Source organism: Lactuca serriola, chromosome 8 (assembly GCF_051521515.1).
Source record: "Lactuca serriola cultivar US96UC23 chromosome 8, Lser_US96UC23_V15, whole genome shotgun sequence".
In the NCBI taxonomy this organism is placed as follows: domain Eukaryota; kingdom Viridiplantae; phylum Streptophyta; class Magnoliopsida; order Asterales; family Asteraceae; genus Lactuca; species Lactuca serriola.
The window spans coordinates 71942689-71957834 of NC_136415.1; the positions used below are offsets into that span (position 1 = coordinate 71942689).

The 15146-nt window shown below is 38.5% G+C and overlaps 2 protein-coding genes and 1 long non-coding RNA gene across 6 annotated transcripts; 2 read left to right on the top strand and 1 right to left on the bottom strand.

Moving 5' to 3' along the window:
* The first annotated feature begins 543 nt into the window (after positions 1–543).
* Positions 544–13686, top strand: LOC145066306 (TMV resistance protein N-like). Of its 4 annotated transcripts, XR_013688726.1 has the most exons (6): positions 544–1489; positions 1966–3064; positions 3157–3378; positions 12129–12211; positions 12522–12605; positions 13298–13686. XR_013688726.1 is itself a non-coding variant. In XM_079013526.1 (5 exons), exons 1-5 carry the CDS (start codon positions 975–977, stop codon positions 12532–12534), a joined length of 1932 nt encoding a protein of 643 aa, XP_078869652.1. In that variant the 5' UTR covers positions 544–974; the 3' UTR covers positions 12535–13025. The 4 variants fall into 4 exon arrangements, 2 of the variants coding, with proteins under 2 accessions (XP_078869652.1, XP_078869651.1); XM_079013526.1 differs by lacking the exon at positions 13298–13686 and having other exon boundaries at positions 12522–13025; XM_079013525.1 differs by lacking the exon at positions 13298–13686 and having other exon boundaries at positions 546–1489; positions 12129–12264; positions 12522–13025.
* On the top strand, positions 10058–11598 carry LOC145065579 (disease resistance-like protein DSC1). Its single transcript, XM_079012613.1, has 3 exons — positions 10058–10810; positions 10901–10967; positions 11079–11598. Exons 1-3 carry the CDS (start codon positions 10058–10060, stop codon positions 11510–11512), a joined length of 1254 nt encoding a protein of 417 aa, XP_078868739.1. The 3' UTR covers positions 11513–11598.
* Positions 13576–15146, bottom strand: LOC145066307 (uncharacterized). Its single transcript, XR_013688728.1, has 2 exons — positions 14876–15146; positions 13576–13872 (listed from the first exon to the last, which is right to left on the bottom strand). It is a non-coding gene; the product is annotated as an uncharacterized LOC145066307 (long non-coding RNA).

Consider the following 15146-nt stretch of genomic DNA (forward strand, 5'->3'; position numbering starts at 1 on the left):
TTTTCATTAAGAAACACCTGGAATCATGTTTATAGATAGAGTCCGCTAAACTAAGAAATTAAGTAACATAATTTCGATTGACTTTCTGAGTGTACCCTGTGCATGAAATAGGAGAAGCTGTTCGTAAACAATGTAAATGCTGGGTGTGTAATGACATTATTATTGGTTTGTACCAAAGTGGTCAACTTTGTTCACACTATACTAGTGAATCATTGGATTTGAAATTTGAATGCAATACAAATGAATTGTTAACCAAGATATATACTCTAGGTAAAAGATGTAGTGTATATCATTATTTAATGTAAAAATCCCTGGGGTGTATTACTTTATTCCATATTTTATTGTATGGAACGGTAGGTCAGAGATGGTATTTATGTATTTGGTGAAATTTTGGGGTATAAGTTATCTGACAAATAGCATAGGTGATGCAATAAATTTGGTGTGAGAATGTACAATGTAAAAGTGTGGTGGTTAAATGTTGAAACTATGAAAATTGATTATAAAGATAAGGGAATTATATTTACTTTTCCATTATCTTCACTTTGTGGTTAACCAATCTAGAGACTTGAGAGAAGAGTCAAGTTGTAGAGGCAAAGCATCCACATACTCAAAATGATTCAAGTTGAAAGAAGATATTAAAGGAACAAATCCTATGGAAATTGAAGTATAAGCTTGCAAAGTAAAGATTTCAGAAAGGGATTATGCTAAAGTTTGGTGTTGTTGGGAAATTTTCACCCTGTCTTTTCAGAAAAATCTCAACATACAGCTATAAGCAAAATATTAGTATGTATAATGTAATTGTGTTAAAACCAACTGATATCACCTAAATTAGTGGTAACCGGTTACTCCAATTATGAGTTCTGACAAGGTTTTTCTATATGATAACAGGTTTTATTGGAAACTCACATCTGTCTGTATAAAGTTCATTTCATTGAGGTGCTCAAACCACATACTGGCAACATATCAACACATCAATGGCATCATCATCATCATCATCATCATCATTTTCCCCTTCCGCTCCGGTATTTTCTTCTAAATCATGGAAGTATGATGTATTTCTTAGCTTTAGAGGAGAGGATACCCGCAAGACCTTTGTAGATCATCTCTACACAGCTCTTGAACAACAAGGCATCTACACCTACAAGGACGATGAAACACTTCCTCGGGGTGAATCGATAGGTCCATCCCTTATGAATGCTATAGAAGAATCACAAATTGCTGTCATCATATTCTCTGAAAACTATGCAGATTCTTCATGGTGCTTACATGAACTTGCACATATCATGAAATGCAAGGATACCGGAAACCAAATCGTTTTGCCCATATTTTATAATGTGGATCCATCTGATGTGCGAAAACAAAAGAGAAAATATGGAGAAACATTTTCCAAACATGAGTTGGAGAACGAGAACAATGTTGAATCTTGGAGAAAAGCACTCATGGATGCAAGTAACATTTCTGGATGGGAATCCAAGCACATTGCCAATGGGTAATTTTCTTCATTGTTTTTGTGAAACACATGTATACTTGTATCTTAGAAGTTTTTATCTAAATGTTTTGATTATTCGATGATGTTGATGAACTAGATAATCACAGGCTCTACTAGATCAATTTATCATTTTGGTAAAGTTAAAAGATATGTATCAAGTCCTAGGATTATGAATAACCTTAAATTAAGTTTTGATGGACTTCGTTAAGTTCTGATTCTAATAGCATACTTGATGCCTCGCTTCAAGCCGCAACACATCCATCTTGCTTCACTTTTTGTTATATGAAACTATTTTCGATGTTTCCCGAGAAAATTGTTACAAACTACCTTTAAATTTAACTTTTCAACTTCTATTTAAAATATTAAATTTTAATGGTGATTATGATCCCTTATTTCTATTTCATGGAACATGAAAAACGTTACCTCTTTCGTCAATGTGAGCATGTGTTGATTATCCTTGTATGTCCAACGTGTAGGCATGAATCAAAGGTTATCAAAGAAATTGTTGACACAATTTCTCGTAGGCTGCATCTAGTAACTCAAAGTGCAAATGAAAACCTGGTTGGAATAGAGGCTCGCATGCAAGATCTGAAATCAAAGTTACAAATTGGCTCAGGTGGCGTGCGCATGATTGGAATATGGGGGGTCGGGGGTGGTGGTAAGACTACTCTTGTGTCTGCTATTTATGATGAAATCTCTAGCAAGTTTGATGGTTGCTGCTTTATAAAAAATATCCGGGAGGAATCAAGCAAAAATGGATCGGAAAAATTGCAAGAGAAAATCATTTTTGGTGTTTTGAAACAAAAGCAAGTGACAATAGAGAGAGTTGAGGAAGGAAGACAAATGATAAAGGATAGGTTGTGCCACAAAATGGTCTTGATTGTGCTAGATGATGTCAATCAGCTTGACCAACTAAAAGCGTTAGCTGGATCACATGATTGGTTTGGTGAAGGAAGTCGAATAATAATCACAACAAGAGATGTGCATTTATTAAATGCACACAGAGTAGATGTGATGCACAATATTCGCTTGCTAAACGATGATGAGTCTATTAAGCTCTTTTGCAAGCATGCATGCCGGGATTACAGATGGACGGAAGATTACGGGCAGCTTTCTAAAGAGGTTGTCTCTTATGCTGGTGGGCTTCCATTAGCACTTACAGTAATCGGTTCTTTCTTGTGTGACAAAAACATTCATGAGTGGAGGAGTACATTAGCCAGACTGAAAGACATCCCGGATGATAATATTTTGGAAGCGCTAAAAGTCAGCTTTGATGGACTTAAACCACTTGAGCAAGACTTGTTTCTTGATATAGCATGTTTTTTTAGGTGGGAGAAGAAAGATAGGGCAATGGAGATGCTTGATGCTTGTGGTTTTCATCCTGTTATAGGAGTGAAGGTGTTGATACAAAAGGCTCTCATAACTATTTCCAATGGAAGGTTTGATATGCATGATCTGGTGCAAGAAATGGGACACCACATCGTTAGAGGTGAACACCGCAAGAATCCTGAAAAACATAGTAGAGTTTGGAAGAGGGAAGATATTTTTAAGATATGTGTTATGGGTGCAACTGCGGTAATGGTTAAGCTAGCTTTGCATGATGTATTATTTATGTATAAACAAAAATTTTGAATCTATCCTGATACCATTTTGTTCTTCTATCACAGGAACTTGACAAGATCGAAGCAATAAAAATGGATTTTCGGTTTCACCCAACAAAAAAACAAGAACAAGATCTTCCTACGGTCTACTCTGCAAACATGAAGAACCTTCGGTATATGGATTCAAGAGGTGGTCAACTATCATTGTCTAATGACCTTCCACTAAGGCAGCTTTGCTGTCTTATATTGTGCGAAGGCTTGCAAAAACAACTTTGGGAGGGTTGTAAGGTAATTTGTATTGTTTATTACTTTATTTAATTAATAGATGAAAATGATAAGACCAGATTAACAACAGAATCAAAGATAACCTAATGCTTTGATTAATCAATAAAGGGGAGCCTGAATTTTGAGAATCAGGAAGTCTCCAAACAGAATGTAAACTGTGAAAAACTTGTCTAACCCTAATGGGGGCTTAACCCTCCTTATTTAAGCCTCCTACCTAAAGGATATGTCCTAAACAAAATTAAATACCATATAATTACTATAAATATTTTTAATTACGGAAAGTACTAAACAGCCCCTATTGATTTCTTCTTCGCCTCTGATACACCTTTGTCAACTTTGGTCGGTTCATATCAATAACCCCCTCCCCCCCTCTCTCTGAAATATCACCTTGTCCTCAAGGTAAGACTCGGGAAACTGTCGCTGAGCCGACTCTTTCTCTTCCCAAGTTGCTTTCTCCTCATGTAAGCCTTTCCACTGGACCAACCATTCCTCAACACCTCGCTGTATTCTGCTTCGCACCACCTTTTCTGGAACCAGCATCCCATCATCCGTGGCAGTCAATTCCTCGGGAAGGGTTGTGAGCACCTCTTGACTTCCGACAACCTTCTTAAGCTAGTAAACATGAAAAACCGGATGAATAGAAGCATTATCGGGAAGCTTTAACTTATACGCCACTTTGCCCACTCGAGTCAGAACCTGGAATGGCCCATAGAAACACGGAGCCAACTTCTCGTTTGTGCTTTTAGCTACCGTAACCTTCCGATATGGTCATAGTTTCAAGTAAACCAAGTCATCAGCCACGAATTCCACATCTCTTCTATTACCATCAGCATGAGTCTTCATAATCTACTGTGCCCGGAGCAGATACAACTTAATTTCCTTGAGAACTTCATCCCTTGCTTGTAGATATCTGTCCACCTCAAATGTGACAACAATATCAGAATCATATCGAATCAAATGCGGTGGATCTCGTCCATAAAGTAGCTTGAATGGGGCCATTCGAATAGAAGAGCGGTATGAAGTATTATACCAATACGCAACCCATATATGGTAGCCATTTCACCCATTCCTTTGGCTGAGTGGAAGAAAAACACCACAAGTATGTTTCCAAATTTCTATTGACGACTTATGTCTGGCCATCCGTTTGCGGATGGTACGCGGTCCTGCATTTTAGGGTTGTACCCGAGTCCTTAAATAGCTCCTTCAAAAAATGGTTGATGAACACCCCATGGTTAAATCTTCCTAGATCCGTTCTGGTAGCTTTAACGGTTGGAGCAACCCTGTCGGTGCCAAATGGGAGTACTTATTGCACTGAAATCTGGCACATTCAACCACCGGTTTTGCCACATCCCTCTTCATACCAATCTAATATAACTCCCTAGAAAGGCATTGGTACGTCTTTTACATGTCTTCATGACCACTACTTGCCCCGGCATGCGATTTGTGAAACACATGAGAGACCCAGATAGATGTTCGTGGAATCACCAGCTTACCCATATGCATACCCTTATACAACACATGCCCCTGTCATGCCTCCTGATCTCATACACATCCATGTCACCAGCAGCTGAATCAATTTTCGCCTGAATATCATAAATGTGCTGGTCAAGGCTCAATTTAGCCAGCAAGTTAGCATGGTTGCTAATCCGAGAAACCGTTAATGCCGACAAGGAAACTCCCTCTCCGCGTCTCTGGACAACGCATCAACAGCGCCATTCTCTCCCACAGGTCAATACAAGATTTTGAAATTGAACCCATATAACTTTGAATTCTAGCGTTGATGTTCCCCGGCCACCAAACCCTGGTCAAGCAAAAATTTCAAGCTCTTTTGATCGGTCAATACTGTAAATTGGCGTCCTAACAAATATGACCACCATTTTTGTACCGCCAGTACAATTGCCATTAACCCGCGCTCCTATACCGATTTGAGTTGGGCTTAGCTACCCAATACTCGGTTGAAATAAGCTACGGGTTGGCCTTCTTCTATTAGTACTGCCCTTACCCCTTGACCAGATGCGTTCATCTCCACTGTAAACTTTTTGGAGAAATCAGGCTAAAACGGGCACTTGAGTCATGGCTTGTTGTAATTAATGGAATGCATGGGTTCCTTCGTTACTCCCAACAAATTTATCCTTCTTTAAAAGATCTGTTAAGGCTCTTGCAAATTTTCTTTTGTATCATTGCACAAATTTTCTGTGATAACTGGTTAAACCCAAGAACCCACTAAGTTCTCGAAGAGTCTTGGGAATCGGCCACTCTAACATAGCCAAAATCTTATTCAGATGATCAGCCATGGCCCCATCCTTGGTCACGACGTGACTGAAATAATCCACCCTCCCATGGTCAAAAACACATTTTTCTTTCTGTTGAAAAACAACCTCTCGGTTTTAAGGCAGCCAAAAATGACTTTGAGGTGCTCCCCCGGTGTTCTTCCATTGTTTTGTTGTAAACCAAAATATCTTTGAAAAGACAAAGGGTAAAAAACCTTATTAATTAACGACTGGAATGTCGATGGAGCGTTTGTCAACCCGAAAGGCATTACAAGGAACTTGTAGTGTCCCTCGTGTGTGCGTAATGCCATTTTTGGAACATCTTGCGGTTTCATCCGAATCTAATGGTACCCTGATTTTAGATCATGTTTGTTGAAAACCGCTGCCCCGTGAAGTTCGTCCAATAGCTCGTCTATAATCGAGATCTAGAATTTGTCCAAAACTGCCAGGGCACGATAATCTACATAGAAGCATCACTGCTGTCTTTTTTTAACAAGTAAAAATGGATTGGAGAATGGGCTAGAGCTCAGCTGTATGATCTCCACTGTGATCATCACATCCACTAGTCGTACGTTCTTGCTTTTTTGTAATTGTGGGAACCGATAGGGTCGAACGTTAACGCTCTCAGTCCCGAGTTCATCGAGCGTGGGATGAACTTGGGATTGAGATTCGAACACTGAACTTCTAGAATAGTGATGGTCGGGTTCACCTCGCAATGTTACTCATTTTTTGGTTACCGTAACAGGTTATTGTTAATTCCTACCAATTCACTCTCTTATCGCCCAACGTATGCAACTACTTCATGCCAAATATGATATTGTTGCTGCCCAGTTCCAAGGGGGTAAAAGTCATTAACCAACTGGTATTCAAGTAGGGTTAATAGTTAATACCATACCCTTACATATTCCTCTATTGTGATCTCACTTCTCGTTCCCCATCATAACCCCCATCTTGCGAAGCCCTTTCACAGCTTAGCCTAGAAGCCCTATGATAATGTGCCCTTAGCACGGGCTAGAAGCTGCGCCCAGCCCTGCTGAAAGGCGTCATGGAAGACCGCCAGACCAAGCTACTCCCATTGCAGCCGCCAAAACGAAGTCTCGCGCCACGGGCGTCCCTCTAGAGCCGGACGCCCACATTGAAGGCTCAGCCCTCAGCGGGGGCCTTCCACTCCGTGACAAATCCAATGACTCCAAGCGACAAGGAGTATGCTCAGAGCTTTACTACCTTATTACCTGAACCAATCGTCAGCTCTGGCACAACAAGGAGCACGATTAATCAATCAAGGCACTAGATCCTATCGGAGCTGACGACCTTGTCCCATGTATTGGCCAGAGGTCCCAGCATAAAAGGTCTCCTCCGCCACCTTAAAGAGTAAGTCATTCTCTCTCAGCTCTAACCATACACTCTCAATTCAACCACTAACTTGACCGTTTTAGCATTTTTCCAAGAGCTCCTCCCTCAGAGAGAGAGAGAGAGAGAGAGAGAGAGAGAGAGAGAGAGAGATTGTTCTTCTCTGTTGTGACCTTGCAGGTCTCCCGGAATGACCAAGATTACTCTGTAACCGCCCAGAGCCACCGCTTCAGATTACCGGAGGACGTGGTCACATCACCCTACAATGTGTAATGACAAAAAAATTATGGGTGGCACCATTGTCAATGAGTACCACCTCCTCCTGATCACTAATCATACCACACGGCTTCATCGTATGGGGTGTCGTGAATCCCATTATCGAACTCGCCGACATTGAGACCATGTCCAAGTGCACATGCTCCTGCCTCTCGGGTTCCTCCTCTTCAACGTCGACCAGCAAAAGGGTTTTGTCAGGACAACGATGGCCAGATGCAAATTTTCCACCACAGCAGAAACAAAGGCCCTTGGCCTTAGTATCTGCAAACTCCGCGTTTGTCATTCTTTTAGAAGGGGCTCTAGTAGTTAGTTGCACCTGAGGTGTCCTTGAGGGCCTACGAACCATGTTGTCGTTCCCCACCCGTCGCAGAATGGTTACCCATTGCTCTTGACTTGCCCTTGTTTGGCCCCACATATTAACTCATTCGACTTTCATCTATCAACAAGGCCAACTTAATCGTTTGTCCAAGCCTTGTAGGTTGCATCATTTTAACCGGATTGTGCAAATCTGGCTTAAGTCCCTTAACGAAAGTACCCTCCGGCGAATGCCCCCTAGTTGAGCCGCCAACTGTTCAAATATCCCCATGTAATTTTGTGCCTATCCTCCTGTTTGATGGCTAAAAACTGCTCATATAGGTCACCCACTTAAGAAGTCTGAAAACGTTCCAATATCCTGAGTTTAAGCTCCTCCCAACTTTGAAATGGTGTCCCATGTTCATTCCAATGGTACCAAGCTGGTACCGGACCTTCTAGGCACAACACTACTGTCTGTAATTGCTCTCCTAATGTGGTTAGGCCCTGCATATCAAAAAACCCATGTTTTGAAAACCGGACCGGACCGGCCGGTTCGACCGGTTCAACCGGGAACCGGTCAGGTTACCGGTTTTCTCAAGCCTAAAAACCGTTTGTTTTCAAACCGGATAAAACCGTCCGGTTCACCAAAAAACCGGTTCAACCAGCCCGGTTCAACCAACGAAAAACCGGTTTTTATAAATTATAAGAAAAAAAAAAAACTTAAACTTTCAAACGCCGGTTGATGGACCCAACGCATGGATCCGGCTGAACTAATTTGCATGACGTGGCTACCTTTGTTTTTACTTCCAACCGATGTGGGAATAAGGATTACTTAATGTAAAACCTTTACTTCATACGTTTTATACTCCAAATAACTAATTTTTATTCTATTTATCTTTCGATGTGGGATACTATAGGATTGTCCCATTGTTTAACATAATCCTTTTCAAACCTCAAAGACTATGGATCATTATATATATATATATATATATATATATATATATATATATATATATATATATATATATATATATATATATATATATATACACCGGTTTTTACGGGTTTTAGGACCGGTCGGACCAATTGAACCATCGGACCATTAAGACGGCCGGTTCAATGTCCGTTCCGGTTTTCAAAACCTTGCAAAAAACTGTTCCGCCTTGTACACCCACCCATATACGTCGTTGCCTTCACAGTGGCCCCTTCCTTGCCCTTGGTTAGAGATTGGTGGCTGCCATGGTTGGTCCCATGTGATTGCTTCTTGGAAAGTGCTGATCTCAATCCCCCATCCATCACCGGTGTATGATTTAAACTTGCTATTGTTGGAACCGTCCCCAGGGTGAAGGGAGGTGGTCCAAGGAATCTTTGTTCATCGAACAGAAAGGAGGATGTGGCGTGTAAGAAGGTTGGGGTTGCGATTGCATGTGTGGTTGCATGATTGGTGGCTGTTGCCAACCCCTGGAGGCAGTTTTTAGCGGAATAGAAGCAGCCACCTTAGTGATTGTAACAATTGGAGGGGTCACCTGGGGAATTGGTTGCGTAGGCGGTGGTGGTGGTGGTTACGATGCCCTAAGTAGGAGGGCCATTATTTCTTAATTGCTTGTCTACTTTCCGATTCTGCCCTCATCTCCACCAATTCTTGATCCACCTTCTCGAACCGCTCCAGTGATTGTGTTTGAAAATCTACTAGATTCTTATCAAGAGTCGGATCCTTGTTGAGGTTTCAGGCGGCAGTATCAGATCGGGTGTCTGGTTTTCCCATGGTTCAAGTAAGAGGATAAATCCTAAACAAAATCAAATACCATATAATTACCATAAATATTTTAAATTACGAAAAGTACTAAACAGCCCCCGGAGAATGCTTCTTGCGCCTCTGATAGACTTTTGTCAACTTTGGTGGGTTCATATCAGAAAACAAAGTTGATGAATTACTGAAATGACTAATCCAGAGTAAATTTCAAGTATCTATAGTATTAAAAAGCTTGGACCTTTATTCTATGAATACCATTTGTCTTCATAACTATAAACTTTTCAAAAAACAAATTGTTTATTGACATATTAATTAGTCATTGTAGTACATGGTATTTATGTAAAGCCCATCCTCCAACAAGTTATCATCTCATATATTTATTTTTAGAACAGCCAACTCATACACCCATTACGTTACCTTTTGGGTTTAAAGATCTATTAGTCATTGTTGATTAAAGACCATTATAAAATATTGATAACACTGATTTGGGTTTAAAGATCTATTATTATCTTGTTTTTCTTATATGTTTTATAGATATTTTATTAAATAACTGAACACTTCAGTTGATTCAGTTGATTTCCATATGTGGATGGAAGGAACTAGTTTATGCGTGTGTGTGTGTGCCATTTTCCTTCAAATCTTGTCACGTTTTATACATTTTTGACTTGTTTGCACTTTTATTAAACAGTTGCTGCCAAATTTGAAGTTATTGAAACTTTGTGATATGAATAACCTAATCATGACACCAGATTTTATTGGACTTCCAAATCTTGAAAGGTTCATTCTTAATGGATGTGGGTATTTAGAAGAAATTCATCCATCGTTTGGATGCTTGGAAAAGCTTGTTTTCTTATCTATAGAATATTGTCCCAGTCTTGAGATGTTTCCACCGATTAGGGGAATAAAGAAACTTGATACCCTTTCATTCAAAGGACACCTCAAACTTGTTAAGTTTCCAAAGATCCAACAACAGAAAATGGAGAATTTACCACATCTTGATTTGGATAATAGTGGGAATGAAATTGCATCCTACATAGAATCTTGTCCAAAATTTTTTGTTAATTGTTGCAGCAATCTTCCTGGTGTAGAATGTTTATGTCGGTTAGGGTTTTTTAACAACTGGCAAGAACTCCGCTTCTTAAGAAAGTTGGATCTGCACTGGTTCAACTTGCGAGATAAAGACCTAGGCTCTAATGTTTTAGAGTTGCCCAACTTGCAACAGCTCGATCTAAGAGGAAATAAGTTTTCACGATTAAGTTTTAGTTGCTTCCGACTTCCTCGGCTCAAATGGCTCAACGTGTCATGGTGCCAAGGACTTGTAGAGTTGTCGGAGCTGCCATCAAGTATGGCCGTTGTCATAGCAGATTTTTGTGGCTCACTTGAAAGCATTGGAGATATTTCAAACTGTAAATGGTTGTGGAAAGTCTCACTTCGGGGGGACAAGAAAGTAGGTCCACTTGTTGGTGAGATATTACTAGACTCCATGCTCCAGGTTTGCCTCTACTCTACGTACCTTTTGAATTTCGATCTTTATCATATATTTATCAAAACATACAAATACATGAATGTGTTTTTATGGCAGGGAAATGCTATTGAAGATCATTTTATCAATGTTGTTCTTGAACAGCAGATTCCAAAGGGGTTTGTAGGTAGGTTCTTTAGGGGAAAAACATTTACAAAGCGTCACCCACATGTTAAATGGGACCTATATACCCAGCATATTCAATCTCATGATGACACGTTTATACTGCATCTTCCAGATGATTGGTGCAATGACTTTTGTGGGTTCTTAATACGTATTGTTACCCAGGACCTAACAATGTGGATGGATATAAGCATCAAGCAGGATCCAGATGAAGAAGATTCTCGGTTTGAGATTTGGCAGGAATCCAATGAGGTACCAGAGCCTGAATATGGTGGAGATGTTAGGACACACGTGGGATATGTTTCCTTTAGTTCATTGAGGCAGACCACATCATTGAGTCCATCATACAATATCATTTCATTTTCCATAAAGGGGTATTGGACTTCATTTGCAGCTGAGCTCGTTCCTAGAAAAAGTAAAGATGATCCGGTGCAAACAAGAAAATTTGCAACAGATTGCTCAGAATTTTGGGATGAGGCAAATGATGCATCTAAGGAATTTATGATCCAAGATAATTCTAAGTCTTCTATCAATATTATATGGAAATAAAACATCTATCAGATCCATACACCCATATATCTCTCAACTCTTTGCCGGTTCATATAGTCTGCACTCTGAATTTATGAATGCGATTACACTGCGTATCATACATTGAAAAACAGATTGCAAAGGTGATTGCATATCAAGGTAAAAACTCCTGATTTGATCCTAGGTTTTGATACTGTAAGATACATCGAGTATTGAAAGAGAATGCTTGGTATATAAGCTTTAGCTAATTCATATGACTACACTTTGTATTTATACAGCAAAGGAAAGCACCACCTCTATATCATGACAGGGTGTGACTCACAGCAGAGCGAACAATCACCTGTAAGGCACATCATATATAACTGCCTCCAACTACCACGATATTATAGTCTAACATAACACATCAAGGGAGCAAGAAGATGCAAGATCAGAAGTAGGTTTATGTAATAGAAATACTCTAATTGTTCTCAATGATGTCTATGACCTTGACCAGCTAAAGGTGCTAGGTGGATTACATGATTGATGTGATCTATGGTGTCAGTTTATTATCACATAATGAGGCTAATGCTCTTTCATAGACATGCGTATTATCAAAATTCCAACTCAACCCTTGCATCATTTTATTTCTTTGTTGCAGGCAAATGACAAGATTAAAGAGATAATACATCAAAGGACTTCATCACTTTTTCCTAAGCTTGTCAAAAACATGAAGAAGCCAAGGTTCCTTCTATTTACCATGTTTTGGTAAATAATTTACAAACTACATTGTTTTGGTAAATACTTTTTACAACTACTGCTATTTAGTTAAAAACTCCAAGATGAGAAGTAGGTTATGTAATAATAGAAATACTGTAATTTATTTCAATGATGTCAATGACCTTGACCAAATAGAGGTGCTCGGTGGATTACATGATTGGTTTGATGAAGTGCCCCACATAATGAAGCTGTTCAGCACTATCGTAGACATGCATATCAGCCTATCATGTATATTCTAACTCAACCCTTGCATCATTTTATTTGTTTATTGCAGGCAAATGACATGATTAAAGAGATAATAAATACATCAAAGGTCTTCATCATGTATTCCCAAGCTTGTTAAAAACAAGAAGCTAAGGTTCCTTCTATGTGCCTTTCTTCTTTCACCAACAATGTTGAAGGGCCCAATTGTCTTTCTCATAAGTTGCACCTTATTTGTTGGTCGTATCTCGTGTGTTATCCTGCAAATCCGATAGTCAGTTTCCAACCCATGTAGCTTGTTGTTCTACAATCGTACGAGAGCTTGCAAAAAAGAGCTTTGGAGGGGTTGTAAGATAAATCAAATGTTTCTTTAATTAACATATAAAAACTTTGGATCCTGTGTAAAAAGTCTGACTAATTTATTCTGTAATTTGTTTTTAGATATATTGGTAAAACTGTTTGTTGTGGCTTTGAGTATTGGTCTTATCGAGCAACTTTAGTGTAGCTTTACAATCTATATAAGTTAATGTGCACAAAGCACCTGATAATCTGATATGAAACCTGCTTATTTCCTCAACTTCAGAACATTATTTCATCTTTGTCTTCCTGCACATCATTCGGACAGCTCTGGAATATGCAATGAAAATGTTGATGTATATGTTTTTAGCTTTGAATTAGTTTAGACATCTTTGGAGTGCAACAAAGATTTAAGCTATTGGGTTATTGTTATTAATAATGATTTCGAAATGAAACTATAACTTTATTAATTGAACCCAACATCTCAATATACGATGAGTAATTATATAAACCCAAACATATGAATCATAAGTGTGTTGTTTTCCATGGCAGGATAATGCTATTGAAGATTACTTTTTCAGTCTTGCAATTGAAGATATGAATCCAGGGAGGCTTTTTGGTAGATTGTTGTTTAGGGTTGGAACATTTACACTTCATCTACCACAATGACTTTTTCTGTGTTGTTCTCTAATAATAAAGTCATCAAGCAGGAGGTAGATGAAGGTTCTCTATTTGAGCTTTCACATGAGTCTAGTGTAGCAGTGGAGCCTTAATATGGTGGAACGACATGTGTAGGATATGTTTCCTTTGGTTCATTGAGGAACACCACATTTTCGAATTCATCATACACTATGATATATATAATAACAAATGTTACAGTTTTGGTACCCCGAGAACTACAAACATACAATACAATACATATAATAATTTTTTGTTTCCTAGTCTAATAGAAACTTTGTTAGTTGTTACTACCTTGATATTTTCCTTACAAAACCTGTACTATTTTCAATCAAACTTGAGATAAAGAGCACGGAAAATTCTTACTGTTTGAACATCACTGATATATCCCGAGCTGGATCAAATAATGCCATTAGAGGATCCCACTTCAGCATAGAACATATTTTGCACTGGCATACAATTAAAAAGCTCAAAATAAACTTTTAATTTTCAAACTAATTTCGGGGACCAATTATAGGCAGTTTTTCGACTTTTAATCCAATTATTCTTTCCATAGCATTTCATTTTTTTCTGGAATAAATGGCAATCAAGTTTCAGGATTGTGAATTGGAAAAGTAGGATCTCATATATTTTACTAGGAATCAGCAGAATATCAATGCCAACTAGATTGCTATCAACTTAAGTAACTAAATTAAGATAAAGAAGGATAAACAAATAGATCAAAATGGGTTCAAAACATATAAAATTCATTCAATCAGCTTCAACATAAAAGGCTAAAAGCCACAATAACTAGATTGGAGTTTCTTCATCCAGTAAAACTACAAGGGAGAATGACATTTTTTTCTGATAATTTGGGCTAATGAATAGGAAGGGAATCCCTACTTTTCTGTTTGCTGCTCAATGTACATCTTTTTTGGAATCTTCTGGTACTATATGAACTAAAACACTAACACAGCCTAATAAGTCAGTAACTCATTGATAATGATATTAATTAGTATGTGAACTGTAAACATATACAGATCAGACTTTGGATTATGTAAAAGGTAAACCATATTGGAATTGGAAAATATAGCGGCCTAATTGCCTTATTGGTCCCTTTAATGGGAAAATCACAGATAAATTTGGGTATCATATATTCAACAGGACAACAGCATATCTAAACAGAGATCTCGAATCAAAGACAATTTGCATAATTGGTTCCTTTGATGGGAAAAACCGAAGAAGCCAGATGCATAAAGTAGCAGATTGATGATGTTAAAATCAGGGCCGATTCCTCTATTCAACAGAAAACAGGAAAACAGCATAAGATGAAATCAAAAACAGATAAATGGCGAACAATTGCATTGACAGAGAATGGGAGAACGAGTGTGATGATATGGAAAGGGTATTGGGGGACCGATGTACATAATAATATAGGTCGAATTGGAGTCATCTGAATCGTTCCTCACTTACTTGATAGTCGGATTACAGGATTTTGGAATCCCGTATCATCGTCTTCTGATCTCCTCCCTTTTTTTTTTTTTTTTTTTTTTTTTTTTTTTTTTTTTTTTGTCAAGACTCAATAACAAGGGAGTAAATCAGAACAAGGCTGTTGGAAAGGGAGTGTTTGGGAATTTGGATTCATTATTGGCGTTTGTTAGGGTATTTTCATTTTTTTTTCTTTTTTCTTTTTCATCCTAACTTAAAATTGTTTGTTACTCAGATCCCAACCTCATTTCTCATG

What these genes read in the sequence shown, in the direction of transcription:
- LOC145065579 (XM_079012613.1), top strand. Translation starts at nt 10,058, where the DNA reads ATGACACCAGATTTTATTGGACTTCCAAATCTTGAAAGGTTCATTCTT. An exon ending in TACTAGACTCCATGCTCCAG is followed by an intron (nt 10,811 to 10,900) that starts GTTTGCCTCTAC and finishes TTTTTATGGCAG; the next exon opens with GGAAATGCTATTGAAGATCA. An exon ending in GATTCCAAAGGGGTTTGTAG is followed by an intron (nt 10,968 to 11,078) that starts GTAGGTTCTTTA and finishes TGCATCTTCCAG; the next exon opens with ATGATTGGTGCAATGACTTT.
- LOC145066306 (XM_079013525.1), top strand. Translation starts at nt 975, where the DNA reads ATGGCATCATCATCATCATCATCATCATCATTTTCCCCTTCCGCTCCG. An exon ending in TCCAAGCACATTGCCAATGG is followed by an intron (nt 1,490 to 1,965) that starts GTAATTTTCTTC and finishes TCCAACGTGTAG; the next exon opens with GCATGAATCAAAGGTTATCA. An exon ending in GTGTTATGGGTGCAACTGCG is followed by an intron (nt 3,065 to 3,156) that starts GTAATGGTTAAG and finishes CTTCTATCACAG; the next exon opens with GAACTTGACAAGATCGAAGC.